The sequence below is a fragment of the Mesoplodon mirus genome (assembly GCF_964341445.2).
Source record: "Mesoplodon mirus genome assembly, chromosome: 6".
NCBI lineage: Eukaryota > Metazoa > Chordata > Mammalia > Artiodactyla > Ziphiidae > Mesoplodon > Mesoplodon mirus.
Window position 1 is genome coordinate 47332624 of NC_138982.1, and position 26907 is coordinate 47359530.

Genomic DNA, 26907 nt, shown 5'->3' on the forward strand with positions numbered 1-26907 from the left:
AAAGCTACCTGAAGGTTTGATATGCAGAATAAGTGATATAATGTCTATGAAAGCATCTGAAATATAGTATTTTACTTTTTCCTGCTTACTCATAGTGATGGTTATTATGCTAAACTAGAAGGGTCAGGAACATTAAGGAAAAAGTGAGATTGAAACTCAGCAAATAATGTTTGTCTATATAAAGTTGTCATTCCCCTTTCCCTGCTCTCCTAGCCCCATACCCTTGAGAAGATTAGGTTTTCTATGCAAAATCAGAAGCTGCTTTCACCATCCTGAAAACACCTTGCAGTGTCAGCACACCTCTCTATCTACTCACTTTGGAAACATGTTGTTCAACATTTACTGATGAGGACTTCCCTGGTGCCACAGTGATTAAGAATCCGCCTGCCAATGCAGGGGACATGGGTTCGAGCTCTGGTCCGGGAAGATCCCACATGCTGTGGAGCAACTAAGCCCGTGTGCCACAACTACTGAAGCCTGTGTGCTTAGAGCCTGTGCTCTGCAACAAGAGAAGCCACCGCAATGAGAAGCCCACACACCGCAACAAAGAGTACCCCCACTCTTTGCAACTAGAGAAAACGTGTACACAGCAGTGAAGACCCAATGCAGCCAAAAATAAATAAATAAATTTATTTTAAAAAAAATTTACTGATGAACAAACACCTCAACTACATTTGATTAAGTAGGAGAATTCACCCTGTTTTAGAGTGTAATGTTTTCTTTTTGGTTTTGTTTTTTTGGTTTTGTTTATAAATTTATTTATTTTATTTATTTATTATTTTTGGCTGCATTGGGTCCTCGTTGCTGTGCGTGGGCAGAGATAGTTGCGGTGAACTGGGGCTACTCTTCCTTGCGGTGCACGGGCTTCTCTTGTTACAGAGCACAGGCTCTAGGCATGCGGGCTTCAGTAGTTGTGGTTCGTGGGCTTTACAGAGTAAAGAGGTGGTTTATCTAAGGTCATATGGCCAAGTAGTGGCAGAGCCAAGACTAAGGCCGAGCTTTTTTGAATCACTCTATTAGGGGCAGGTCCTCTGTACAATTTCCAATTAGTGATTACTAATAATCACCAATTACTAATAATCACTAATCAGACACATGGAATCAAGTTATTTTGTTAATTGGACTCGCCACAGGAAACCTTTGGCTTTCCCCTATTTCTAGGATGACATTTCCAGGCTTTACACCTGATTCTCTTAGTTCTTACTGATACATTTGTAAGGTACTCATCTGTGCCCAAGATCCTTTCAAATTTGCCATTCCTTTTGATCCTCAGAAAACTCCTGAAAAAATAGAACAACTATTGGTTGAATCCTGCCTTCTTTCCTTCCTTACTGTCCTAGTAATATGATCTTGGCCAATTTACTTGACCTGCTAGAGCTTCAGTTCCCTCTTCTATAAAATGGAGATAAAATGCCTTCCACTCTAGATTATTGAGATGATAGACAGATGTATAGCACAAAGGACAATGCATGGCCTATTTCGTATACTCAGGAAATAGTTCTCCTGTCCTATTGAGACAGCATACTGGTGAATGTTAATCCCTCCACACTGTTATGATTGTCTGAACTTCCAGGCCATTGAAAACTTTGCTCTGGCGTTGAAGAGCACTGCTCAGATGCTCCAGAATTTTGGGGCCTGCCTAGCCACAACAGAACTGCCGAGAAGCATACCATCCTCTGAAGACCTTCTCATGTCCCACACAAGGCAGCAGGGCAAGTTGCAGGTGAGTGGTCAGTAATCTCTCAGAGGCCAGCCTATGTGCTGGCAGATGGTCAGCTTCCTGGAGAGTGCTGGGAGCAGAATTAAAAGTTAGGCCCTCTTCTTCCCACTTCTCCAGTAACTTGGCCGCCACTAATCACCTTTAATCTTCTAGATAGGCAGTGTGTAAAGAGGAAAATCTCTTAATGGCTGGGTAGTACATGTGAAATGATTGCAGGTTGTGAGAAGCAGCCCTTTAAAAGGGAACTCATTCCAGCTTTCTGCTGGTGAGACAAGGTGTGTGAACATCGCTTTAAGGTCCACACTCCTATGATCTTCTCAGGACAGAACAAGATACGATGGGCTGAAATTGCAGGGAGGAAGGGAGGAAGAGATGGGAGTTGGCTTTTGAAGCATAAGCTTTCCTGAGGCTATTGTGAAGTTTTGGGGCAGACTAGTAAGCTGATTTATTGCTTCACTCTCTCAGGGATGTGTCTTTTTCTTTGGGAACCAATATGAGAAAGAGAACTATGAAAGGTGCTCTGAACTGGGTTTAAGGAGAGGCACCTACTGAAGGATTCATAAAAACATGTCAGAACCTGCTGGGAAGGCAGCTTGGCAGCTTCTTTTAGGCCATGCAGTAAAGGGAAGTCTTCTCAGGGCTTACTGGCTGGGTGTCAGCCACTTTCTGTCTCCAGAAACAGACCAAGTCTATTATTTTGCAGGAGACCAGAACTCAGCAGGGCAGCAACTCAAGGATTTGAAGGTTGATACATCATAGCATTGCATGTATACTTACTGTGTTGAGCTTAAGAAGAGCTGAACTCTTTTATCTGTGACCCAAAATTTGCAAAAACTTTGCTTTGCTAGGTGATTGATTTTTTATTTTTTCAGCATGTATTGACGACCCACCACCACATGCCAAGAAAACAAACAAACAAAATGCAAACTCAAGGAACTCATAGTTTAGTTAAGGGAGTCAGAGTCTAGTAGTTGAGGCAAATTAATTCTTCCATGTGTCAGGGAGCACTGTTTAATTCTATCTTTAAGGGTCTTGGTTACCAAAAAGAGTTCAAAATGTATTCTCAAAATTACTCTGAGTAACCAAAAGATCTGGTTCGAAGCTGTAGAAGCCTGAAAGCATCCTGGAATTTTCCCTGGAAATGCCACTGAGAAGCTTGACCATTTTCTTTGCCAAACATATGGGCCAAGTTTACCTCCCATGTTTCTTGGAAGAGACGGCATGGGGTGTGGAAGGCTGGGTCGAGTGTGCCTCTGTGAAGACTGCTAGAAAAGGGTTGGTGATCCACTCCCACAGGTCACAGACCACAGGAGCCTACAGAGCAGTCAGTTAGTATATAGGTGTGATGTTGAGCATCAGAGCTTCAGCCTGGGCTCATGAGCAAGTGTGTTCTGTGCCTCTTTCCAAGAAGGGTTGGGAGAGGTTGCAGAGCAGAATCAGCAAGATGACAATGTGGCCAATCATGGAGGCCTCTGGGGAAAAGGTGAAAACAAATTGGATTTTAGATGAGGACACATATCTGAGGGCTGAAACCAGCCAGTCAGATCCTGCTGTATGTGCAGTGAGGGTTCCCAGGGAAGGCAGATGAGTGGGTGTTCTGTCATCTCTACACAGACCAAGAGTTCCACAAAGGGAAAGGGAAGGAAAGAACCAGTTTCCAAGATGGATAAGGTCATTTTCTGGTTCATGGTGGCCAGCTGTTCTTGGAATTAAAACACTATGTGTGTGAGTCAAATTTGACTTCTTTGTTTCATATCTTATAAATTAGAAGCAAAAATTCCAAAATCATTAAACTAGGTTTAGATTTTTCCTTTTTCCCATCCAAAAAAGCTTTAGAGAGAGAAAGAGTTTATATTACAAAAAAGGAATACTATTTAAACTTTTGCAAATAACTTAGTAGTTTTTGTGATTATTTTACATAATTTTATTTTTATTTGAGTATTTTCCTATTTTTTAAAACCAAAGTTTCTATAACTAGTTGAATAATTTTTTTTATTTGGAAAGCATCTTTTCCAAGTGAAAAAATAGTGTAAGATTCATCCTCAGAACAGTGAACTTTTAAATCTATTTAAATATCTATACAAGTTACAGTGTATGATTTAAGGCTTCCTCCCAGCCCAGAGAGTTTTTGTCTGAACAGCACAGCATTAAGAGATTGGTTTGATTTCTTGACTTCCTTTCTCTAGGGGATCTTTGAGAACCCTTATTTTAGGCTCACATAAGCACATAGTTGCCTCTGCAATCAACCAGTCCCATACAGGATAAACCCTAGGAGAAACACACCAAGACATATTAATCAAACTAACAAAAATTAAATTCAAAGAAAAAATACTAAAAGTAGCAAGGGAAAAGCAAAAAATAACATACAAAGGAATCCCCATAAGGTTATCAGCTGATTTTTCAGCAGAAACTCTGCAGGCCAGAAGGGAGTGTCAGGATATACTTAAAGTGATGAAGTAGAAAAACCCATAACCAAGCTTACTCTACCCAGCAAGGATCCCATTCAGATTTGATGGAGAAATCAAAAGCTTTACAGACAAGCAAAAGCTAAGAGAATTCAGCACCACCAAACCAACTTTACAACAAATGCTAAAGGAACTTCTTTAGGCAGGAAACACAAGAGAAGAAAAAGACCCACAAAAGCAAACCCAAAACAATTAAGAAAACGGTAATAGGAACATACATATCAATAATAACCTTGAATGTAAATGGATTAAATGCTCCAACCAAAAGACACACACTGGCTGAATGGATACAGAAGCAAGACCCGTATATATGCTGTCTCTTGTAGAGACCCACTTTTGACCAAGGGACGCATACAGACTGAAAATGAAGGGATGGAAAAAGATACTCCATGCAAATGGAAATCAAAAGAAAGCTGGAGGGCTTCCCTGGTGGTGCAGTGGTTGAGAATCTGCCTGCTAATGCAGGGGACATGGGTTCGAGCCCTGGTCTGGGAAGATCCCACATGCCGCGGAGCAACTAGGCCCGTGAGCCACAACTACTGAGCCGGCGCATCTGGAGCCTGTGCTCTGCAACAAGAGAGGCCGCGATAGTGAGAGGCCCGCGCACCGCGATGAAGAGCGGCCCCCGCTTGCCACAACTAGAGAAAGCCCTCGCACAGAAACGAAGACCCAACACAGCAAAAATAAACTAATTAATTAATAAACTCCTACCCCCAACATCTTCTAAATAAATAAATTAATTAAATAAATAAATAAAAAATAAAAGAAAGCTGGAGTAGCAGTACTCGTATCAGATAAAATAGACTTTAAAAAAAAGACTGTTACAAGAGATAAGGAAGGACACGACATAATGATCAAGGGATCAATCCAAGAAGAAGATATAACAATTATAAATATTTATGCACCCAACATAAGAGCACCTCAATACATAAGGCAAATGTTTACCATCAAAAAAAGGGGAAATTGACAGTAACACAATAATAGTAGGGGACTTTAACACCCCACTTACACCAATGGACAGATCATCCAAACAGAAAATAAATAAGGAACCACAAGCTTTAAATGACACAGTAGATCAGATAGACTTGATTGATATTTATAGGACATTCCACCCAAAAGTGGCAGAACACACTTTCTTCTCAAGTGCACAAGGAACATTCTCACATCTTGGGTAACAAATCAAGCCTCAGAAAATTTAAGAAAATTGAAATCATATCAAGCATCTTTTCTGACCACAACGCTATGAGATTAGAAATCAGTTACAGGAAAAAAACTGAAAAAACACAAATACATGGAGGCAAAACAGTGCACTACTGAATAACCAAGAGGTCACTGAAGAAGTCAAAGAGGAAATTAAAAAATACATAGAAACAAATGACAATGAAAACACTGTGACCCAAAACCTATGGGACTCAGCAAAAGCATTTCTAAGAGGGAAGTTTACAGCAATACAATCTCACCTCAAGAAACAAGAAAAATCTCAAATAAACAACCTAATCCTACACTTATAAAACAACTAGAGAAAGAAGAGCAAAGAAAACCCAAAGTCAGTAGAAGGAAAGAAGTCATAAAGATCAGAGCAGAAATAAATGAAATAGAAACAAAGAAAACAATAGCAAAGATCAATAAAACTAAAAGTTGGTTCTTTGAGAAGATAAATGAAATTGATAAACCTTTAGCCAGACTCATCGAGAAAAAAAGGGAGAGGACACAAATCAATAAAATTAGAAATGAAAAAGGAGAAATCACAACTGACAAAACAGGAATACAAAGAATTATAAAAGACTACTACAAATAACTATATGTCAATAAAATGGACAACCTTGAAGAAATGGACAAATTCTTGGAAAGGTACAATTTTCCAAGACTGAACCAGGAAGAATTAGAAACTATAAACAAACCCATCATAAGTAATGAAATTGAAACTGTAATTAAAAATCTTCCACCAAACAAAAGTCCAGGACCAGGTGGCTTCACAGGCGAATTCTATCAAACATTCAGAGAAGAGCTAACACCTGTCCTTCTCAAACTCTTGCAAAAAATTGCAGAGTGAGGAACACTCCCAAATCTGTTCTATGAGGCCACCATCACCTGTTACCAAAACCAGACAAAGATATCACAAAGAAAGAAAACTACAGACCAATATCACTGATGAAGATAGATGCAAAAACCCACAACAAAATACTAGCAAACAGAATCCAACAACACATTAAAAGGATCATACACCATGATCAAGTGGGATTTATCCCAGGAATGCAAAGATTCTTCAGTGTATGCAAATCAATCAATGTGATACACCATATTAACAAATTAAGGAATAAAAACCATATGATCATCTCAATAGTTGGAGAAAAAGCTTCTGACAAAATTCAACACCCATTTATGATAAAAACTCTCCAGAAAATGGGCATAGAGGGAACTCACCTCAACATAAGAAAGGCCATATATGACAAACCCACAGCAAACATCATTCTCAGTGGTAAAAAACTGAAAGCATTTCCACTAAGATCAGGAACAAGGCAAGGATGTCCACTCTTGCCACTGTTATTCAACATAGTTTTGGAAGTCCTAGCCACGGCAATCAGAAGAAAAAGAAATAAAAGGAATACAAGTTGGAAAAAAAGAAGTAAAACTGTCACTGTTTGCAGGTGACATGATACTATACATAGAAAATCCTAAAGATGTCACCAGAAAACTACTAGAACTAATCAATAAATTTGGTAAGGTTGCAGGATACAAAATTAATGCACAGAAATCTCTGGCATTCCTATACAGTAACAATGAAAAATCAGAAAGAGAAATTAAGGAAACACTCCCATTTACCATTGCAACAAAAAGAATAAAATACCTAGGAATATACCTACCTAAGGAGGCAAAAGACCTGTACTCAGAAAACTATAAAATGCTGATGAAAGAAATCAAACATGACATAAACAGATGGAGAAATATACCATGTTCTTGGATTGGAAGAATCAACATTGTGAAAATGACTGTACTACCCAAAGCAATCTACAGATTCATTGTAATCCCTATCAAATTACCAATGGCATTCTTCACAGAATTAGAACAAAAAAGTTTACAATTTGTATGGAAACACAAAAGACTCCGAATAGCCAAAGCAATCTTGCGAAAGAAAAACGGAACTGGAGGAATCAGGCTCCCTGGCTTCAGACTATACTACAGATCTACAGTAATCAAGACAGTATGGTACTGACACAAAAACAGAAATAATAGATCAACGGTACAGGACAGAATGCCCAGAAATAAACCCACGCACGTATGGTCACCTTATCTTTGACAAAGGAGGCAAGAATATACAATGGAGAAAAGACAGCCTCTTCAGTAAGTGGTGCTGGGAAAACTGGACAGCTACATGTAAAAGAATGAAATTAGAACACTTCCTAAAGTAACCATACACAAAAATAAACTCAAAATGGATTAAAGACCTAAATGTAAGGCCAGACACTATAAAACTCTTAGAGGAAAACATAGGCAGAACACTCTATGACATAAATCACAGAACACTCTATGACAAAAATCACAGCAAGATCCTTTTTAAGCCACCTCCTAGAGTAATGGAAATAAAAACAAAAATAAACAAATGGGACCCAATTAAACTCAAAACGTTTTTCACAGCAAAGGAAGCCATAAACAAGATGAAAAGACAGCCCTCAGAATGGGAGAAAATATTTGCAAATGAAGCAACCAACAAAGGATTAATTTCCAAAATATACATGCAACTCATGGAGCTCAATATCAAAAAAACAAACAACCAAATCCAAAAATGGGCCGAAGACCTAAATAGATATTTCTCCAAAGAAGACATACAGATGGCCAACAAACACATGAAAAGATGCTCAACATCACTAATCATTAGAGAAATGCAAATCAAAACCACAATGAGGTATCCCCTCACACTGGTCAGAACTGCCATCATCAAAAAATCTAGAAACAATAAGTGCTGGAGAGGGTGTGGAGAAAAGGGAACCCTTTTGCACTGTTGGTGGGAATGTAAATTGATACAGCCACTATGGAGAACAGTATGGAGGTTCCTTAGAAAACTAAAAATAGAACTACCATATGACCCAGCAATCCCACTACTGGGCATATACCCTGAGAAAACCATAATTCAAAAGGACACATGTACCTCAGTGTTCATTGCAGCACTATTTACAATAGCCAGGACATGCAAACAACCTAAAAGTCCAACAACAGATGAATGGATAAAGAAGATGTGGCACATATATACAATGGAATATTACTCAGCCATAAAGAAGAACAAAATTGGGTCATTTGTAGAGATGTGGATGGACCCAGAGTCTGTCATACAGAGTGAAGTAAGCCAGAAAGAGAAAAAGAAATATCGTATATTAACGCATATATGTGGAATCTAGAAAAGTGGTACAGATGAACCTGTTTGCAGGGCAGGAATAGAGATGTTGATGTAGAGAACGGACATGTGGGCATGGGGCGAAGGGGAGGGGGGGACGAATTGGGAAATTAAGATTGACATATATACACTACCAAATATAAAATAGATAGGTAGCAGGAATATGCTGTAAAGCACAGGAAGCTCAGCTCTGTGCTCTGTGGCGACCTAGATGGGTGGGATGCGGGGTGTGGGAGGGAGGAGATATAGGTATACATATAGCAGATTTACTTCATTGTACAGCAGAAACTAACACAACATTGTAAAGCAATTATACTCCAATAAAAAGAAAGACAAGAAAACGTTTCACACAAAAGGTTATACATGAATGTTCATAGCAGCATTATTCATAACATCCAAAAAGTGGAAACAGCCCATATATCCATCAACCGATGAAGGAATGGTTAAGTAAAATGTGATATATCCATACAATAGAATATTATTCAGCCATTGAAAGGAATGAAGTACTGATGCATGCTACAATATGTATGAACCTTGAAAGCCTTATACAAAGTGAAAGGAGCAAACACAGAAAAGCCACATACTGTATGATTCCATTTATGTGAAATATCCAGAATAGGTAAATCCACAGAGAAAGCAAGTAGATTAGTGGTTCCTGGGAGCTCAGAAGAGGGGGAAATGGAGAATGCCTGCTTATAGGTATGGGATTTCTTTCTGGGGGGTGATGAAAATGTTCTGGAAAAAAAATATGGAATTATACACTTTAAAATGTTGAATTTTATGATATATGAATTATATTTCTATTTAAAAAAAGAAAGATTTTTGGGCCCTAAGACAACAATAAATAACCACCAACCCTATATAGATATATACTTTCTTACCTTTTTTTTTTTTTTTTTTTTTGCGGTACGCGGGCCTCTCACTGCCGCGGCCTCTCCCGCTGCAGAACACAGGCTCTGGACGCGCAGGGCCATCGGCCATGGCCCACGGGCGCAGCCGCTCCGCGGCATGTGGGATCCTCCCGGACCGGGGCACGAGCCCACGTCCCCTGCATCCGCAGGCAGACTCTCAACCACTGCGCCACCCGGGAAGCCCTCTTACCCTGTTTTTGATGGCCTTGCAGAATTCTTTCTCAGCAAAACAGCTCTCCCTATTGTCTTTTTCCTTGCTGGTTTTGGAGGTAGCTCACAGAAGCAGGCAGTCTCCCTCTTGCATCTCAAAGAGGGTGATTCTCACTTCTCTGTTAGTCTTATTTCGACCAGAAACATGGGGCCTTGGCCTTTGGCTCTCACATGCTTTAGTCAACTAAGACACTGTACCATGTGTTCATTTAAGTAGGATAAGACTCCCATTTTTTGTTGTTGTTAAAATAAGAAAGCTAAAAGAGCCATAGGCCTTTTTTCTCATCATGCAGGAGGAGAGGAAAGTGCCAGTGGTCCTTCAGTTATGTAACAGATCAATCTTTACAAATATGAATACTATTTAGTATTCAGTATTTGTTCCATTCAGTATTCATTCAGTTTTGTATTCAGAGAGGACAATTCCATCAATACTACCACGGTAACAAATAATCAAGAAGGTAATCATTCAGAATTACAAGTTTTGGGACTTCCCTGGTGATGCAGTGCTTAAGAATCCACCTGGCAATGCAGGAGACACCGGTTCGATCCCTGGTCCAGGAAGATCCCACATGCCGCGGAGCAACTAAGCCCGTGTGCCACAACTACTGAGCCAGCGCTCTAGAGCCTGCGAGCCACAACTACTGAGCCCGCGAGCCACAACTACTGAGCCCACGTGCCTCAACTACTGGAGCCCGCACACGTAGAGCCCATGCGCTGCAACAAGAGAAGCTACCGCAATGAGAAGGCCGTGCACTGCAATGAAGAGTAGCCCCCGCTCACCGAAACTAGAGAAAGCCTGTGTGCAGCAACGAAGACCCAACGCAGCCAAAAAATAAATTAAAAAAATTTTTTTTAAAGAAAAAGGTTTTAAAAAAATTTTTGCTTTAAAAAAAAATTACAAGGTATTTTCATAGGCCCTAGCAATAATTTTATAGTTTTAAGAGTTTTTAAAGACCCTTTGTTCAAACTCTACTTGCAGTAACTCTACATAAGTTAGAAAGAGGTAGGCAGAGAGGTCTCATTTTTGCACAGGAAGACAGAATTGGAATTCTTATGAATACCAATAGGTATTTCAATAGATACAAAATGCCATAGGGTATTTTGATGTTAATACCCTAATAATCAGGGTTTTTAATCTAGTTTTATATCACAGGGAGATCTTTCTCAGCAGTTACTGAGGAAGGGGGATGTCTCATCTCTTTCAAGGACTTTTTTCTCTGAATTGTGAAGATTTGCATTTTAAAGGCCAGATTCTGGAATTCATTAGTCAACATTATAAACAACACAAGATAGTAGAGCTAACTTTTAATGGCAGATAGAGGGTAAGTATTAAAAGTGGAATAAGGAGTATAAAGCATTCATGTATTCTCTAGGCTCTGACTGATTGTTTTACTTCCTGCCTTACCTCCACACCCAGCCCATGACACAACCAAGCACAGGGCCTGGCATGTAAAAATAGTTCCTTATAGTAAATACATTTTAAATGAATGAATATGTGTCTACATTCATGCTTACCCTTGTCACAGAAAAGAATTCCTCTCAGAAAAAAATAAATTCTTTTGACAGTGAAGTAGTCCCCAGTGCCTTGCTAAGTAGGTCTTCTTCTGACCAACTGCTTGTTTCCATAATGATGGAACCATGTTGAGTACACACTCGGACAGCCCTACCAGTTGTTAAAAGAATTAAAGATTTATATCCCTTGAGAGCTTCATTCTACCTCCCTGGCCCATTTCCTAGGACCCACAAGACCTCCTCGTGATTCTGGCAACCCTTTAACCCACTAAAGGGTTAACACCTGGACCACAGTTGGCCTCAGGACTGTTTCAGCATTTCACAAACTCCATTTTGGGGTTGGGCAACTTACCTTTATGCTGTCCAAGTACCATAGTTCCTTATTCTTTCCCTCCGTGTTTATGGCAGATTTTGGTAACCCTACTGAAGCTGACCATGTGGTCTGGTCCCAAAGTGTAACCAGGTTACAATTTTTCCTTGTATTTTTTAAAATTTATTTTTGGCCATGCTGTGCAGCATGCAGTATCTTAGTTCCCCAGCCAGGGATCGAACCTGTGCCCCCTGCATTGGGAGCACGGAGTCTTAACCTCTGGACCACCAGGGAAGTCCCTTTCCTTGTATTTTTAACCATGTAAAGGAAATACACAGTGTATGACATCACTTACTAAGATTCATCTTTTCACTCTCATATACTTTCCTCACATTCTGCAGCTTTTTGGCTGTATCTCTCTTCCAAGTTTCCCCTTCTAATGTCTCCTTCTTGCCCTAGCAATATGCTTCTTCTTCTTTGGTCCCTCCATCTTTCCTCCCAATTCTGTATTGCACATCCTGTGTGTGTATGAGTGTGTGTATAAATATATATATAAATCAGATAATGGCTAATGCCACAATACTGCTGGAATGCCAGAAGCTTAGAAGCAGTTAAGAAACTGAGTAGAAAAGCCAAGGCCCTTTTTCATGGGGAGGAGGAGGAGGGAAAAGCTAAGAGCACTTACTAATGAGTGCTTTTATCTCCCCCACCATATCTTATTTGTCTTTATCCATCTGCAATGTAATTTCTTTTAGACCATTTTTAATTCATCCAACCTACAAATATTTAACGAGCACTGATGAGATAAGAAATGAGGGCTGATACCTGAGAGTGGAGAAGAAGGGATATGTCCAGTTACCAGGCAGGAATACCAGTCAAGTGGCCGACTTGGGGCATTACCTGGAGAGGAGAGAGCCACAGGGGCTGTCCAAAGAATTTTGATCAGAGGAGTCAAATCTATCATCAGCCAGATCTTGGGACAAGTTTGAGGCTGGGTATAGGTAATGGAAGCCTTCAAAGGGGTGAATACTGGAGTGGGATGGGAGACGAGGAACGAAGGCATAATGTTGAGAGGGCCTGGATTTCTGTGTGACTGGAGTGGAGAGTATCAAACTCCTCCCACAGGGAATGAGTTCTGCATCAGTGAGGCTGGAGATGGCTGGGCCTGGAGGAAGAGATGTAGTGTTCATGTGCATCGAGGAGATTGTTTTGTAACTATGGGCCTATTCTTACCTTCCTGAGTGACCCAGGAAGAAAACCCAAAACTCTCAGCAGCAAAATTCTAGGCCAGGCTCCACCCCTTTTGGCTAACCTTATGCTTAATGCTCAGCATTCAGAGACCACCTGTATTATATGAGTAGAGGACTAGAGCCACTGGATTTGGAAAGAGATAGGCTGACATCTTCCCCAGTTGCAATGCCCTAAGTCCCTATGTAAAAAGAGGAGAATAGAATTGCCTTGGAAATATGAATCTTTCCCTGTCAAACTGAAATTGCTACCCATCTCTGCTGAACTTTGATAACTGAACAAGGCCACACTCTGGGGGCAGGACTGGCAGGTGTTTATTGATGAGACCAGATGAAGTTTTTTTTTTATGGTCAACTAGCAATGATTACATTATTATTGCATGGCATTTTCCAGCACTTAACATTTGATATCTGTCATTTTCTTGTTTCTGGTCACTATCTTGGATTAAAACCAGATTTTATTAACTAATTGTTTTTAATTTACAACAACTTTAGATATACACAAAAACTTAACAGTTGTTGCTTTTGGAATGGGAAAGTGAATGGGCTGTGGACACAGACTTGATGTTATCAATATGTACCCTTTTGTATATTTTGAATTTTGTATTGTGTATGTATTACCTATTTAGGAATAAGTTAATCAATTTAAAAAGCTATAGCTTGACTTCTTTAGCATTTAATTTGCTATATAATAAAAATATACCAAGCTACCATCTTCCTCACCTCAAATCTACCTAGAATTTGCTTTTAATTCCTTCTAAGAGAGACTGTATTTTCCTTTCTCTAGGATGAGCTAAAATTACTCGGAAAGCAAGGGACCACATTGCTGTCATGTATTCAAGAACAAGCAACCAAAAGTCCCACCAGCAAACTTAGTCTAAATGAAGCTGAGAATGTAGCTACCATGGAAAGGTGAGTGAGAGGGGTGGAATCTGCTTTTTCAGAAGGGAATACATAGAACCAGATGATCTGAAACAACCAAGAACAGATTGGAACAGCTGCTTATGGGTCTTGGTGGGGTCACGAAAGAAGAATATTTGAGACAACAAAGGAAAAACCATGGTATCCTTCTGGCATCCATTTACAGAGATCTTTTTATGAGAATGTCATTCCCTCTTCCTATGATCTGCTTTCATCCCAGGATGTCAAAGAAGATGGTAGTATTTACTGAGCTTCATTGCCAAATAACAGTTTGGTTGGGTGCTGTGCTTTGCACACCTGTCTTCTTAGGTGGAAAGAAATAGAGAGAAAGGTAATGTTACCTGGGGTACATTTTAAAGCATAGCAGCTGCATCTGAAGTGAAGTTTCTGCCTAGTCCTGAGGGTGTCCTGATTAAAAAATGGGAAATGTGGAAACCAGCTGAACTAGGAGAATGTCATAGGTGACACAGACTTCATAATAAGGAGATTATCACAATTAGTAACACTGACTAAAAACACGGGTGTTATCTCCATGAGCCTGTGGAAATGAATGCTGACTGCATGTCCTTTCTTGTTCTTTCTTGACAGGTTATTAGTTCAGTTGAATGAAACAGAAAAAGCCTTTAGTCAGTTCTGGTCTGAGCATCACTTGAAGCTTAATCAATGCCTACAACTACAGCACTTTGAACACAATTTTTGTGAGGTATTATTTTCTTGTTTAATAAAACTTCCGTTATGTTTCAGTGACTTCTGGTTCTCTCTTCGCCCTTGAACTCTGGGCATCGGGCTTCCCTCCCCTCCCCAATCCAGTCCCCTCCTTATATCTTTGATTCCTCTTCTCACCTTTTCAGTGGGTTAGCAATGTACTAGAATCCCATTTTCCTGTTGGCATACATGGTATTTCAGTGATGGTTTACCTTCCTTTTTGATTCAGTGTAGCTTTAATATTCCGTTCACACGTGTCTCAGCACCCTCAGCTTAATCTGAAAGCTGATGATCTGTAGGAAAAAAAAATCTATATAGATACACATATGTCCTGAATCCTTTTTGGATTTTCAAGTTGTCTAGAGTATAACAAACCTATACCTCCAGATGGGTGTCCATTGGCTTATGTCTGGGCTTTTCTAATGTGTCCTTTAGGTTAAGCTTGCCCTGGACAACGTGTTGGCAGAGCAAGCAGAGTTTACAGACATCGGAGACAGTGCGATGCGTGTGGAGCAACTTCTTAAGGAATACAAAAAACTGGAAAGAGAAGGCCAGGTTTGCTTTTTTGCCATTTTTGTGGACCAGGAAGAGGGTCACTGTTGATGGTGACAGATCATGGCCACTCATTATTGCTAGAAGGTTGCCAAAAGACACAGGAATGCCCAAATCCTGCCTTTTGAGTGACCTCACGCTCACCCCAGGTCTCCAGGGAGATATGCACATTAACAACTGTGAGGTGGGCTTCCCTGGTGGCGCAGTGGTTGAGAGTCTGCCTGCCGATGCAGGGGGCACAGGTTCGTCCCCCGGTCCGGGAAGATCCCACATGTCGCGGAGCGGCTGGGCCCGTGAGCCATGGCCGCTGAGCTTCCGCAACAGGAGAGGCCACAACAGTGAGCGGCCCGCCTACCTCAAAACAAACAAGCAAACAAAACAAAACAAAAACAACTATGAGGAATGATGAGGGCAGTGAGAGTTCTGTTAAGGCTGCCAGAGTACCCAGTTGAGGCTGGGGGCTTCGGTGGGGTGAGAGTTCCAGGTGGCTCTGCCCATTCATGGAGTGACAGACTAGTGGGGGAAAAACAGGAAGTAAGGTCACACTGGGTATGTTACCCACTGGGCCAGAGGTTGGGGCAGGAGTTGGTGGTAAGGAGGGGAAGCTTTTAACGGGCAAACGAGAGAAAAATAACTAGTTTTATAATAGGCAAGATGGGGAAATGGGGGAAATTGGTCCACATTAGTTCTGTTGCTACAGAGAGTTGACAAAGCTTTCTGCTTTCTCATGCTCAAAGAGTTGTAAATATCAAACTTGTAAAGGAACTTGAAAGGAATATATGTTTCAGATTCTCATACCAGAGTTAAACAGTTTCCCAGATCTGAACACAAATCAGCACTTAGGAGTGAGTCTGTCTTAAGTCCTTACAAATTTGGCTTATATGAATTTAAGAAAGCCCAGTCATCTCTTTCCAGAGAAGTTCCTTTCTGCTTTTCTTTAATTGGGTTCTCTATATTTTTGTCTCTTGGGAACTAAGTCTTCTATGGTTACCACTTCCTTTCTGAGCTAATCTAGAGGTGTCTTTCCTCTAGGTTATGGTAGATGGTAATTTTGTAGTACTAGAAATTTGCTTCTCAACGTATGATCCTCTGGCCAGAAGCCGTCACCTGAGTGAGAACTTATTAGAAATATGGGGAAATCTCAGGCCCCACCTCAGAATCAGAATCTGCATTTTAATAAGATCCCGAGGCATTTGACATACACATTAAAGTTAGGCTTTTGACACTCACATTATTGTTAGAGACATACTTCCCCAGAGAATAGTAACAAATGTAAACCAAGGCCACTCTGGCTTTAAGAGCTGTCAGTTATGAATTCTGAGCTGGAGGTGCTTTTGCACATGCGTGAACACATAGACCCACCTGTGCACCCAGACTCTCACTCAGCAATCCCATTCTTCCCTGGTGAGCACTCCTCTTATTGATGATCGTTGACAACTAAATGCTTTAGTGCTAAAGGCATGAGTCATCAGAAATGTTTATTAAACAATGAAAAAAATTGAATTTCATGTATCTGATAATTTTATGTCTCAGAGGCTCCAAGATAGTCCCAGTTCTATGCAATTTTAGTTTTTTTCAAGTGAACTCCTTATTAAATGTAGATGCTGTGTATTTTCATTTACATACATTCATATTTTAGGAAAAATGCCTCATCAAGCCCAGTACCTTTATTTTGGTTTAAAAAATATGGTGTCATATATATATATATATATATATATATATATATATATCTCACCAAGGTAGCTACTGACCTACCAGGAAGGTATATCACCAAGGTAGCTACTGACCTACCAGGAAGGTACTCATTCATCACCAGGTATTCCTTGTCCTAGATTCTGTGGCTATAGTGGCAAACCAGACAGTCAAGACCCTGCTTTCATGGGGGTTACATTCTACTGAGGAGAGACAGACAAGTGAAAAGTAATCAAATAAATAATCATATCAGATAGTGACAAGTGGGATGAAAAAAATAACAGGACATGATAGAAAGTGACTGGGGAGGTTGCTACTTTAGTAGTCAGGAAAGGCCTCTCAGACCTTTGATCTGAGATCTGTATAGCCATGCAAAGATTTAGGGAATAGCAGTCAAGGCAGAGGAGCTGCAAGTACAAAGGTCTTGAGGTGGGAACGAGGCTGGGGGCCCAAGGAATGTGGCTGGAACATAATGAGACAGGAGAACACCGGTGGGAGCAATGGTGGTGAGGACTGGATTTTATTCTCAGTGGAACGGGAAGCCATTGGATGGTGCTCTGGGTTGGGTTTTAAATACTGGGGGTGGATCTGCATGACTGCATTCACATCCTCTCTTCTGCCCATCTCCTTGGACTTGTGATCTTTGGTACATACTTTAAAAATCACTGACCGGAGGTAGGGGCAAAACCTATGGTCATGGGGCATCTTTCATGGGCAACACTCCTGAACAGCTGGGCTAACCTACAACCCAGAGCCCAGGAAGATTGGTTTTTTTTTACCCATCCTGTGCCTTGATTACCCTGTTTTTTACTCATTTGCTAAAGGACGCAGTAGACCTATTCCTCTGCCTTTGGGTGAACCAAATAAAGCTATCTTATCATAACCGGGACTTTTTAAACATGTCTTCACTCAGATTTGTAAGCGGCATTGTTTCTTCAAGTGATACGGGCTTGGCTAATCTTTCCATTTGTCCTGTAAGGTGTTAAAGGAAAAAGGTAACGTTTGGGTAGAAGCCACCAAAACCTGCTTGAGGTTTGTCCTTCGCTCAGTACCCAGGGGTCAGCTTCCCTTTCAGCAGAGCCACACACTGATTTCTGGCTTGTTGCTAACCCCCTTACTCTGTGCAGTGGCCTCATCCTCATGGTAGCCTCTGAGCCAACTCACTAACCAGAGTGGAGCCTGTTCTTTTACCCTCTTCTGGTTTGAGGGTTTAATCGTCTTTTTTTTTTTTTTTTTTTTTTTTTGCTCTAGCCTTCCAGTATCTTTTTTTTTTTTTTAACATCTTTATTGGAGTATAATTGCTTTACAATGGAGTGTTAGTTTCTGCTTTATAACAAAGTGAATCAGTTATACATATGCATATGTTCCCATCTCTCTTCCCTCTTGCGTCTCCCTCCCTCCCACCCTCCCTATCCCACCCCTCTAGGTGGTCACAAACCACCTAGCTGATCTCCCTGTGGTATGCGGCTGCTTCCCACTAGCTATCTATTTTATGTTTGGTAGTGTATATATGTCCATGCCACTCTCTCACTTTGTCCCAGCTTACCCTTCCCCCTCCCCATATCCTCAAGTCCATGCTCTAGTAGGTCTGTGTCTTTATTCCCGTCTTACCCCTAGGATTAATCATCTTTTGAGTGCTCATCTCTAATTCTGAGAAACAATGGTTCCAGTACCCTTCATACTTCTTTAAAAGCAGAATTTTTTATAGGGTTTTGGCTGTAAGGTATGCTGGGACCTTTCTGATGGGCCAACAAGGAACAGACCAGGACAAAACAGGGAGACCCAATCCTTTCTCAGCCTTGACATCTCCCTCCAAGGCCAGGGGCCAGCAATTATACTACTGTGTCCAAGAAGGCATGGAACCCAGATCATTAACCTCCTAGGGATGTAATCTAGCTGGAGGGGCATGACTTTTTTTTTAATGGAAATTTTCAAGCACACAAAAAAGTAGATTGACGAGTACAAGGAACTCCCATGTGTCTACAGCTCAGTTTCAACAACCATTAACTTTCTGCCTTTCTTGTTTCACCTGACCCTCTTCCACATGCATTCCATTCCTATGCCGTTATCTGTGGGTCTGTCCTGGCTTCCCTGATACAGCAGTATCGCCCCTTCTTCACCATTTTCTTCCAGAATAAACATGTCCAGCTTTCATCTGTTATAGCAATAGAGTCCTAGGGGAAAAATAAGCTGTTATTACAATAAAGGTTTCTGAATTACATGTTGCAACTTGACCAGCCTTCTGAAATTTTCAGCATCTGAAAGATGCCAGGCAGGCTTATGATCAGAGTACCTGATTTCAGCCATTTCTTTCTCATTATTCTTTTTACTTTGGAGGTTTTGTTGCCTGATTATCTTGAACAGAAGCTATATAGACTGAAAAATAAAATGCAATTTGGAGGTTTTACAGTAAAGTTCTTGGCAGGCAACTGAAGGATTTGATAGTCATTAATAATAATGTGCAGCCATTATTCTAGCACATGTGGGGAAGCCACGTAGGCTGGCAGGTGGCAAGACACAGGCTTTGGAGTTAGAAGGAACTGGATTCAAATCTCGGCTCTAACAGCTACCAACTGTGTGACCCTACTCAAGTTTCTTAGCCTTTCTGAAAATATCCTCTCATCTGTAAAGTGGGTAATAATTCCTACCTCACAAGAGTCCCTGGGAAGATGAAATGAATAGATGATGTATAGTAAGGACTTAGAGAGTGCCTGGAATGTAGTAGGTGGTCAGAGCTTAGAAGCTATTATATTATCCATTCATTTCAGTAGAGTAATTTTCCAGCCATCCAGTGGTGAATTCTGTATTGTATTTATGGATCTCTTCCCAAAATCCATTTGGACCTGTTATGGACATCTTTTCTCCAACATCTCAAGTGTTTTAAGAACAATTCTGAAGGGTGAGATGCTGCGTGCCACAGGGATGCAGCTGTGACTGCCACAGGTAACCTGGGGAGCATCCTGTGGTGAAGTTCCCTAGGCCCAGAAAACTTGTGCTATTCTTAATAAATTAGTCAGCTGGACTTAAAAAAAACAAGAGTCAACAGAGATTTACTGGCCAAGTTTTCATGTTTCTGTATTTGACTAAAGTCAGACAGGTTCAATCAACCAAATGAGGTCTCTAAGCTCAGGCAGGACAAGCACAGCCATTTTTCTCTGTGTGTGTTGGCCGCAGCCAGATTCTGGAGCCAGATTGCTTGAGTTTGAAGCCTGCCTCTTCTCTTTCCTACCCGGGTCACCTTGGGCCATTGTGTCCCCACTCCTCTTTTGTAAAACAGCACCTACATTAAAGGTTTGTTGTGAAGAGTAAAAGGAATCATTGATGTAAGCATTTGAAACAGTACCTGGCATATAATAAGCTCTCAGTGAATGTTAGATGTTTTTGTTAATAACAGAGGTGGTGGGGTAAATTCTGGGCTGCAGAATATTTCCTAGGTTCAACCTTCAGTGACTGAGCAGTTCTAGTAAGAGTGTCTCATTCATTCTTATATTCATTCTGCAAATATTTATTGATCTCCTACCATACCACATACTGCTCTGAGTTCTGAGGACACAGCAGTGAGCAAAAAAAGTCAAAAATCACTGCCGAAGGAATTAGCATTCTAACCTCCTTTGAGTGATGGTGACCAAGTGCATCTGGGCCTTTGCTGTTTAGAACAAGTGCACTGAGTATTTATCCCTGAGTTCTTTTAAATAGCCACTGCTTGATTCCTGTCTCTTTATTCTCATATCATTACTCCTTTTTTGTTTTGCACAACAGTCATTTGTTCTTAAGTACCTAATATGTGCTGTGTACTATTTAAGTTGAATAAGAGCTGGTGCATGCCCACAAGGGTCTGTGGCATAGTGTGGGCAATAGATAACTGACCACAACGCAGTCAAGTTCATGCTCTGATGAAGAAAGGCCTAGGGTGTTATGGGAGCACAGAGGAGGGGCATCAAAATAAAAAGGTGGAGTCAGAAGAAGTTTCCTGAAGAAGATGAACTCTGAAGGGTGATTTGGAGTTAGTTACAGAGTAGTGTGGGTACACAGTGGGGGCAGGGGGAGTAGGGGAAAGGTAGGGGAAGAGGTAGGGGGAGGGGTGATGAGGGAAGGATGGGGTTTTCTAGGCAGAGAGAGCAAGTAGAGAAGTCATGGAGGCCTGAAGCTGCCTGAATATTTGGGGGACTACAAGGGAGTCATTAGTCCAGTTACAGCAGAGGATGGGGTGACAGAGTGAAGGAGGAGGAGCCACAGGTATGAGCTAGAGAGTGAAAGGCCTTCTGTGCATTGGTCAGGAGTTTGAACTTGTTCCTGAAGACAGTAGGGAGCCAGGAAAGGATTTGAGGCTCGGGAGTGATGTAGACAGGAATAGATGTCGTGATGGAATTGCCATTTTGTCAGCAGTGTGGAGTGTGATTTGAAGGAGAGCCTGAAGGAAATCAAGGAGACCCGCTATCCCAGTCAGAAAGCACCAAGGTCTGAACACACAGTGACAAGGAGGTGGTAGGGAAGGGCTGAGTTCAAAACGGATTAAGAAGGAGGTGTGCTCTGTGGGACTTGGCGAATGATTGACTGGGTAGGGGGCAGGGGTTTTGAAATTGTTGAAATCATATACCACTGTAAATTAAGAGAGGGGACTTCCGGGTAAGATGGGACTTCCGGGTAAGATGGCGGAAGAGGAAGACGCGGAGATCACCTTCCTCCCCACGGATACACCAGAAATACAGCTACACATGGAACAACTCCTACAGAACACCTACTGAACGCTGGCAGAAGACCCCAGACCTCCCAAAAGGCAAGAAACTCCCCACATACCTGGATAGAGCAAAGCGGAGAGATCCCCACACAGAGGATCGGTGCCGAGCGGCACTCACCAGCCCGAGAGGCTTGTCTGCTCGCCCGCCGGGGCGGGCGGCACTGGAAGCTGAGGCTCGGGCTTCGGTCAGAGCACAGGGAGAGGACTGGGGCTGGCGGCGAGAACTCAGCCTGAAGGGGGCTAATGTGCCACAGCTAGCCGGGAGGGAGTCCGGGAAAACTCTGGAGCTGCCGAAGAGGCAAGAGACTTTTTCTTCCCTCTTGGTTTCCTGGTGCGCGAGGAGAGGGGATTAAGAGCGCTGCTTAAAGGAGCTCCACAGACGGGCGCGAGTCGCGACTGAAAGCGTGGAGCCCAGTGATGGGCGTGGGATGCTGGGGCTGCTGCTGCCGCCGCCAAGAAGCCTATGTGCGAGCGCAGGTCACTGTCCACACCGCCCTTCCAGGAGCCTGTGCAGCCCGCCACTGCCGGGGTCCCGGGATCCAGGGGCGGCTTCCCTGGGAGAACGCACGGCGTGCCTCGGGCTGGTGCAATGTCACGCCGGCCTCTGCCGCTGCAGGCTCGCCTCGCACTCTGTGCCCCTCCCTCCCGCCCGGCCTGAGTGAGCCAGAGTCCCCGAAGAGGCTGCTCCTTTAACCCTGTCCTGTCTGAGCGAAGAACAGAGGCCCTCCGGCGACCTACACGCAGAGGCGGGGCCAAATCCAAAGCTGAGACCCAGGAGCTGTGAGAACAAAGAAGAGAAAGGGAAACCTCTCCCAGCAGCCTCAGAAGCAGCGGATTAAAGCTCCACAATCAACTTGATGTACCCTGTATCTGTGCAATACATGAATAGACAACAAATCATCCTAAATTGAGGAGCCAGGAATCAGTCTGTGCCTCTGAGGTGGGAGAGCCAACTTCAGGACACTGGTCCACAAGAGACCACCCAGCTCCACATAATATCAAACGGCGAAAATCTTCCAGAGATCTCCATCTCAACACCAGCACCCAGCTTCACTCAACGACCAGCAAGCTACAGTGCTGGACACCCTATGCCAAACAACTAGCAAGACAGGAACACAACGCCACCCATTAGCAGAGAGGTGGCCTAAAATAATAAAAAGTCCGCAGACACCCCAAAACACACCACCAGATGTGGACCTGTCCACCAGAAAGACAAGATCCAGCCTCATCCACCAGAACACAGGCACTAGCCCCCTCCACCAGGAAGCCTACACAACCCACTAAACCAACCTTAGCCACTGGGGACAGACACCAAAAACAACGGGAACTACGAACCTGCAGCCTGCAAAAAGGAGACCCCAAACACAGTAAGATAAGCAAAATGAGAAGACAGAAAAACACACAGCAGGAGAAGGAGCAAGATAAAAACCCACCAGACCTAACAAATGAAGAGGTAATAGGCAGTCTACCTGAAAAAGAATTCAGAATAATGATGGTAAAGATGATCCAAGATTCTATTTCCCAGATCCAAAATCTTGGAAATAGAATAGACAAAATGCAAGAAACAGTTAACAAGGACCTAGAAGAACTAAAGATGAATCAAGCATCGATTAAAAACACAATAAATGAAATAAAAAATACTCTAGATGGGATCAATAGCAGAATAACTGAGGCAGAAGAACGGATAAGTAAGGTGGAAGATAAAATAGTGGAAATAACTGCTGCAGAGCAAAATAAAGAAAAAAGAATGAAAAGAACAGAGGACAGTCTCAGAGACCTCTGGGACAACGTTAAACGCACCAACATTCGAATTATAGGGGTTCCAGAAGAAGAAGAGAAAAAGAAAGGGACTGAGAAAATATTTGAAGAGATTATAGTTGAAAACTTCCCTAATATGGGAAAGGAAATAGTTGATCAAGTCCAGGAGGCACAGAGAGTCCCATACAGAATAAATCCAAGGAGAAATATGCCAAGACACATATTAATCAAACTGTCAAAAATTAAACACAAAGAAATCATATTAAAAGCAGCAAGGCAAAAACAACAAATAACACACAAGGGAATCCCCATCAGGATAACAGCTGATCTCTCAGCAGAAACTCTACAAGCCAGAAGGGAGTGGCAGGACATAATTAAAGTGATGAAGGAGAAAAACCTGCAACCAAGATTACTCTACCCAGCAAGGATCTCATTCAGATTTGATGGAGAAATTAAAACGTTTACAGACAAGCAAAAGCTGAGAGAGTTCAGCACCACCAAACCAGCTTTACAACAAATGCTAAAGGAACGTCTCTAGGCAAGAAACACAACAGAAGTAAAAGACCTACAATAACGAACCCAAAACAATTAAGAAAATGGGAATAGGAACATACATATCGATAATTACCTTAAATGTAAATGGACTAAATGCTCCCACCAAAAGACACAGATTGGCTGAATGGATACAAAAACAAGACCCATATATATGCTGTCTACAAGAGACCCACTTCAGACCAAGAGACACATACAGACTGAAAGTAAGGGGATAGAAAAAGATATTCCATGCAAATGGAAACCAAAAGAAAGCTGGAGTAGCAATTCTCATATCAGACAAAATAGACTTTAAGAGAAAGACTACTAGAAGTGACAAAGAAGGACACTACATAACGATCAAGGGATCGATCCAAGAAGAAGATATAACAATTGTAAATATTTATGCACCCAACATAGGAGCACCTCAATACATAAGGCAAATACTAACAGCCATAAAAGGGGAAATCGACAGTAACACAATCATAGTAGGGGACTTTAACACCCCACTTTCACCAATGGACAGATCATCCAAAATGAAAATAAATAAGGAAACACAAGCTTTAAATGATACATTAAACAAGATGGACTTAATTGATATTTATAGGACATTCCATCCAAAAACAACAGAATACACATTTTTCTCAAGTGCTCATGGAACATTCTCCAGGATAGATCATATCTTGGGTCACAAATCAAGCCTTGGTAAATTTAAGAAAATTGAAATAGTATCAAGTATCTTTTCTGACCACAATGCTTTGAGACTAGATATCAATTACAGGAAAAGATCTGTAAAAAATACAAACACATGGAGGCTAAACAATATACTACTTAACAACGAAGTGATCACTGAAGAAATCAAAGAGGAAATTAAAAATACCTATAAACAAATGACAATGGAGACACGACGACCCAAAACCTATGGGATGCAGCAAAAGCAGTTCTAAGAGGGAAGTTTATAGCAATACAATCCCACCTTAAGAAACAGGAAACATCTCGAATAAACAACCTAACCTTGCACCTAAAGCAATTAGAGAAAGAAGAACAAAAACATCCCAAAGTTAGCAGAAGGAAAGAAATCATAAAAATCAGATCAGAAATAAATGAAAAAGAAATGACGGAAATGATAGCAAAGATCAATAAAACTAAAAGCTGGTTCTTTGAGAAGATAAACAAAATTGATAAACCATTAGCCAGACTCATCAAGAAAAAAAGGGAGAAGACTCAAATCAATAGAAGTAGAAATGAAAAAGGAGAAGTAACAACTGACACTGCAGAAATACAAAAGATCATGAGAGATTACTGTAAGCAACTCTATGCCAATAAAATGGACAACCTGGAAGAAATGGACAAATTCTTAGAAATGCACAACCTGCCAAGACTGAATCAGGAAGAAATAGAAAATATGAACAGACCAATCACAAGCACTGAAATTGAAACTGTGATTAAAAATCTTCCAACAAACAAAAGCCCAGGACCAAATGGCTTCACAGGCGAATTCTGTCAAGCATTTAGAGAAGAGCTAACACCTATCCTTCTGAAACTCTTCCAAAATATAGCAGAGGGAGGAACACTCCCAAACTCATTCTACGAGGCCACCATCACCTTGATACCAAAACCAGACAAGGATGTCACAAAGAAAGAAAACTACAGGCCAATATCACTGATGAACATAGGTGCAAAAATCCTCAACAAAATACTAGCAAACAGATTCCAACAGCACATTAAAAGGATCATACACCATGATCAAGTGGGGTTTATTCCAGGAATGCAAGGATTCTTCAATATACTCAAATCAATCAACGTGATACACCATATTAACAAATTGAAGGAGAAAAACCATATGATCATCTCAATAGATGCAGAGAAAGCTTTCGACAAAATTCAACACCCATTTATGATAAAAACCCTGCAGAAAGTAGGCATAGAGGGAACTTTCCTCAACATAATAAAGGCCATATATGACAAACCCACAGCCAGCATCGTCCTCAATGGTGAAAAACTGAAACCATTTCCACTAAGATCAGGAACAAGACAAGGTTGCCCACTCTCACCACTCTTATTCAACCTAGTTTTGGAAGTTTTAGCCACAGCAATCAGAGAAGAAAAGGAAATAAAAGGAATCCAAATCGGAAAAGAAGAAGTAAAGCTGTCACTGTGTGCAGATGACATGATACTATACATAGAGAATCCTAAAGATGCTACCAGAAAACTACTAGAGCTAATCAATGAATTTGGTAAAGTTGCAGGATACAAAATTAATGCACAGAAATCTCTGGTATTCCTATACACTAATGATGAAAAATCTGAAAGTGAAATCAAGGAAACACTCCCATTTACCATTGCAACAAAAAGAATAAAATATCTAGGAATAAACCTACCTAAGGAGACAAAAGACCTGTATGCAGAAAATTATAAGACACTGATGAAAGAAATTAAAGATGATACAAATAGATGGAGAGATGTACCATGTTCTTGGATTGGAAGAATCAACATTGTGAAAATGACTCTACTACCCAAAGCAATCTACAGATTCAATGCAATCCCTATCAAACTACTACTGGCATTTTTCACAGAACTAGAACAAAAAATTTCACAATTTGTATGGAAACACAAAAGACCCCGAATAGCCAAAGCAATCTTGAGAACGAAAAATGGAGCTGGAGGAATCAGGCTCCCTGACTTCAGACTATACTACAAAGCTACAGTAATCAAGACAGTATGGTACTGGCACAAAAACAGAAAGATAGATCAATGGAACAGGATAGAAAGCCCAGAGATAAACCCACACACATATGGTCACCTTATCTTTGATAAAGGAGGCAGGAATGTACAGTGGAGAAAGGACAGTCTCTTCAATAAGTGGTGCTGGGAAAACTGGATAGGGACACGTAAAAGTATGAGATTAGATCACTCCCTAACACCATACACAAAAATAAGCTCAAAATGGATTAAAGACCTAAATGTAAGGCCAGACACTATCAAACTCTCAGAGGAAAACATAGGCAGAACACTGTATGACATAAATCACAGAAAGATCCTTTTTGACCCACCTCCTAGAGAAATGGAAATAAAGACAAAAATAAACACATGGGACCTAATGAAACTTAAAAGCTTTTGCACAGCAAAGGAAACCATAAACAAGACCAAAAGATAACCCTCAGAATGGGAGAAAATATTTGCAAATGAAGCAACTGAGAAAGGATTAATCTCCAAAATTTATAAGCAGCTCATGCAGCTCAATA

General features: G+C 41.2%; 1 protein-coding gene across 1 annotated transcript in view; it reads left to right on the forward strand.

The window, feature by feature from the left end:
- The window catches only part of MCF2L2 (MCF.2 cell line derived transforming sequence-like 2), a gene marked incomplete at its 5' end in the record, with an annotated part of 239213 nt that overhangs the window by 84017 nt on the left and 128289 nt on the right, over window positions 1–26907 (forward strand). Inside the window, 4 exons of the mRNA XM_082624318.1 lie at window positions 1574–1723; window positions 13553–13677; window positions 14275–14389; window positions 14827–14946. Of these exons, the coding sequence (XP_082480444.1) occupies window positions 1574–1723; window positions 13553–13677; window positions 14275–14389; window positions 14827–14946 (510 nt within the window). The remainder of the gene's footprint in view (window positions 1–1573; window positions 1724–13552; window positions 13678–14274; window positions 14390–14826; window positions 14947–26907) is intronic.